Raw genomic sequence first — 3,641 nt, 5'->3', positions numbered from 1 at the left:
TGCAGGTCACCACAGCCAGCTCTTTATGTGCGGATTCTAGCTGCTGTGCTCGTGTTCTGCAAGGCAAAAACTGACGGCCACCTCAGCCCTTAAAGACATTTTAAAATTTGAATAACTTGAAGCATACAAGGAAGTTGAAAGATTCAGACACTATTATAATTCAGCCTAGAGTCAAGCATTACTGTTCTGCTTACTGTAGGGACTCATCTTTCCATTTCCACAGCTTTGTGCTTGTGCACCTGCAGAATTTGCCCCGCTGAATCATTTGGAAGTACAGGAGGACAATGTCACTTGAACATTATTCATTCTGTCACTACTTAACCCTTCACCTCACACAAACAAGCGTGTCCTCCTGGATGTCCTCAGCCCCTCTGCTACCCTAAGACCATTGTCAACAATTCAGGTGATATCTAATCCTGAGTCTTTTATGGGTGTTTGCATGTGAGTGTGGGCAGACACGTGCCACAGCACATGTGTGGAGTGCAGGGGACAGCATGTGGGAGTCCGTTCTCTTCTTCCGCCACGGGGGTGGGGGATGACCCCAGGGATGGAACTCAGGTCATCAGGCTTGGTAGCAAGCACCTTTACCTGCTGAGCCGTCTCGACAGGCATTTGTCTTGAACAGGGGGGATGTGAAGCCTTCCAGAACACAGGCAGTCCTTCACTGTTCTTCAAGATGGTGCTCAGCGCTAAGCAATTCTTCTGCAGTTATTGTTGTAATAGCAGAAGATTCTATTGTGCTTCTGGGGACGCTGGCAGTCCAAGCTCAAGGTGACAATAAGGTCCGTTTCCCTGGAGGCCCTTCCCCTGGCTTGCAGGCGCCTGCCTGCTTTCTCACTGTGTCCCCACCTAGGCGTGACCTCATTCTTTTTTGTCCCTTGCTGTGAGCAGCCTCACTAAGTGGTCTGCCATGTTAGGGTGACTGTTAGGCACCAGGATGTTGTGGTGGGTGAGAGGCAGTGTGCTTTCCTGTTTGCTGTTCGTCCTGGCACGCAGGAATAGGTGCTCTGAAAGATGGCCTCTGCTGCTGTGTGGCGCTCTGCTAACTCTTCCCCAGCTCCTGTCCTAATCTTTGTCAGTTGACTGCACAGCAGGGCTCTCCGTAGTGGTGGGTATTGCTGAGTTCTAACTTACGTAAGGCTGACTGCTCCAGTTTTAAAGAAGGCTCCACAAAACAAAACCAAGCAAGGCACCCCCCTTGACCAACACCACGGCATATCTAATTGGAGAAGGAGGAAGAGGAAGGACTGGGGCACAGTCAGGACACGTTTAAAGTGGGTTCGGTTCTGCTTTGGTGCCTTTTGGTTTTCTCCCTTCTGCTTGTGCCAAATGCCTGCTGGCACAGGGACTTCCAACTGCGTAGAAGCTCACACTTCAGTTAGATAGATTGGCTTGTCCCCTCTCCCCTCTCCTCTCTCTCTCTCTCTCTCTCTCTCTCTCTTTCTCTCACCTCTCTCTCCCTCCCTCTTTCTGTCTGCCTCTGTCTCTTATTCTTTCCATCAAGGATGAACACCGAGGTCCAGTTATTATGCATGATGCCTTTTATGTGGTTCTGAGATGAAGAGCTCTCAAGGAGTTTTTTTCTCTTGGGTAAGAGTCAATTAACTTCACCCTCCATCCCTACAGTAGTGCTTGGATCTGAAAGAAAGCCTTTCATGTTGTATCTGGTAATTGTTTGTTTTAAATTTGACATATGGCTTGCACAAATCAATGATGGATGATATTTCAGGCATTAGGCAAAACCAAAACAGAAACTTTCAGAATTTACAATTTCTTGCGGGCAAGTGAGCATGTTAATGGACATGTATACTCACTCGCACAAGCAAAGATCTCATTTAAAGGTAAATGGAAGCTGTGAAGTAAGGATTCTGGTTCTCGTGTGCCTAGTCCAGCACTCCTGGTTTTTTCTTCTAATGTTTGAAGAATACACAGTGTTCATGCATCTGCTTAAATCCTTCTCATCTAGATCTAGTCCCCTCTCTTTATCTCTTGAGTAATTCACTCTTGGGATTTTTCTCTATCTCTGATCAGAAACGTTTCTCAAATGAATCACTCTCAGTAGCCAGATAACACTGAGCTCAGAAAAAAGGCTTCATAATAAAAGATAATGTTGATGATTAATAACGGCATAGCAGTGGTCAGGGAGGCCATTTTTAAATAGGTGAGCAGGGATTTATGTATAACAAGATTTCAATCTGGGGTAGCCACGGGGCACGAGGGGTCTTGATGGATCTTGTTTGTCCCCTCTCTGCAGCCATGAGAAACCACAGTGCTGTCCGAGAGTTCGTACTCCTTGGACTGTCCACCGACCCCTACCTTCGGCCGCTACTCTTTGCCCTCTTCCTTCTGGTCTACCTCCTCACTCTGGTGGGAAACTCCTTGATGCTGCTCGTGATCGCGGCCGATTCCCACCTCCACACACCCATGTATTTCTTCTTGAGACAACTGTCCTTCCTAGACCTGTGCCACTCATCTGTCACAGCTCCCAAGATGCTGGAGAATCTACTTTCTGAGGACAAAACCATCTGTGTTGAAAGCTGCTTGGCTCAGGCCTTCTTTGTGTTCGCCACTGGTGGCACCGAGGCCTGTCTCCTCGCTGCCATGGCCTACGACCGCTACGTCGCCATCAGCTCACCTTTGCTCTACAGCCGGGTGATGAGTCACCGGCTCTGTGTGGGGCTGGTGTGGCTCTCCTGGGGTCTGGCCTTTGTTGATGCTCTCCTCAATATCCTCCTGGCTGTCAGTTTAGATTTCTGTGAGGACCAAGCGATTCCTCACTTCAGCTGTGAGCTGTCTTCTCTCTTCCCTCTGTCCTGCTCCGATACCTCTACCAACTTCACACTCCTGCTCTGCTCCTCGGTGGTGCATTTCTTTGGGACCCTTGTTATGATTGTTGGCTCTTATGCCCGAATTGTCTCCACTGTCCTGAGGGTCAGCTCCACGGCAGGCAGAAGCAAGGCCTTCTCCACCTGCTTGTCCCACCTCACGACTGTGATCTCGTTCTATGGCTCAGGTTTCATCAGCTACCTTTTACCAGCTTCAGGGTCCCCCCTGGAAATGGTCTTCTCTTTGCAATACAGCCTGATCACCCCCATGCTGAACCCCCTCATCTACAGCCTGAAGAACAAGGAGGTGAAGGCGTCTGTGAGAAGAATGATCAGAAAGCATTTTTAACCTCTTATGTTTCAGACACAACATTATAATAAATCAGACATGGAACTGTGGTGCTATGTGTCAAATAATGGACTTGAAGGAGAGTTTTTGGTTGTTCATAATGGAAGGTGCCATTGGGGACATGCCTCTTGCCTTTTTGGAAATGTTTGTGAAGAACCAGAGAACTCTTAGAATGATGAGCCGTATTCAGAAAAGGATAAATGAGTCAGTGAATCCTCTTTTCCGGGAGCTCATCTTCCAGAAATGTTTATCTTTCATATCGGTATAAATAGCTATTGCTTTTTGCAGCTCATTACTCCTCCACATTTAAAAATATTACACCCCAAATTCTCAGGAAATCTGACTCATCAGAATCAGATGACCATCACCCTGTAGCCCAGTAGAGGTTGACAGCTCTGTCTTTTTCTCCTGACGAAGCATTCCAACCTAGAGGGAAATCAAGACTCAAGTGAGGTTATCCAGAATTT

The 3,641-nt window shown here is 47.6% G+C and overlaps 1 protein-coding gene across 1 annotated transcript; it reads left to right on the top strand.

Moving 5' to 3' along the window:
• Positions 1-2,256: 2,256 nt before the first annotated feature.
• On the top strand, positions 2,257-3,174 carry LOC128116333 (olfactory receptor 8S1-like). Its single transcript, XM_052747507.1, has one exon. The coding sequence runs from the start codon at positions 2,257-2,259 to the stop codon at positions 3,172-3,174; it is 918 nt and encodes a 305-aa protein (XP_052603467.1).
• Positions 3,175-3,641: the final 467 nt, after the last annotated feature.

The sequence above is a fragment of the Peromyscus californicus genome, unplaced genomic scaffold, assembly GCF_007827085.1.
Source record: "Peromyscus californicus insignis strain IS unplaced genomic scaffold, ASM782708v3 Scaffold_20__1_contigs__length_68692818, whole genome shotgun sequence".
NCBI classification, from domain to species: Eukaryota; Metazoa; Chordata; class Mammalia; order Rodentia; family Cricetidae; genus Peromyscus; species Peromyscus californicus.
The sequence above is the reverse complement of the archived record's forward strand: the minus strand, read 5'-3'. Positions and strand labels throughout refer to the sequence as shown.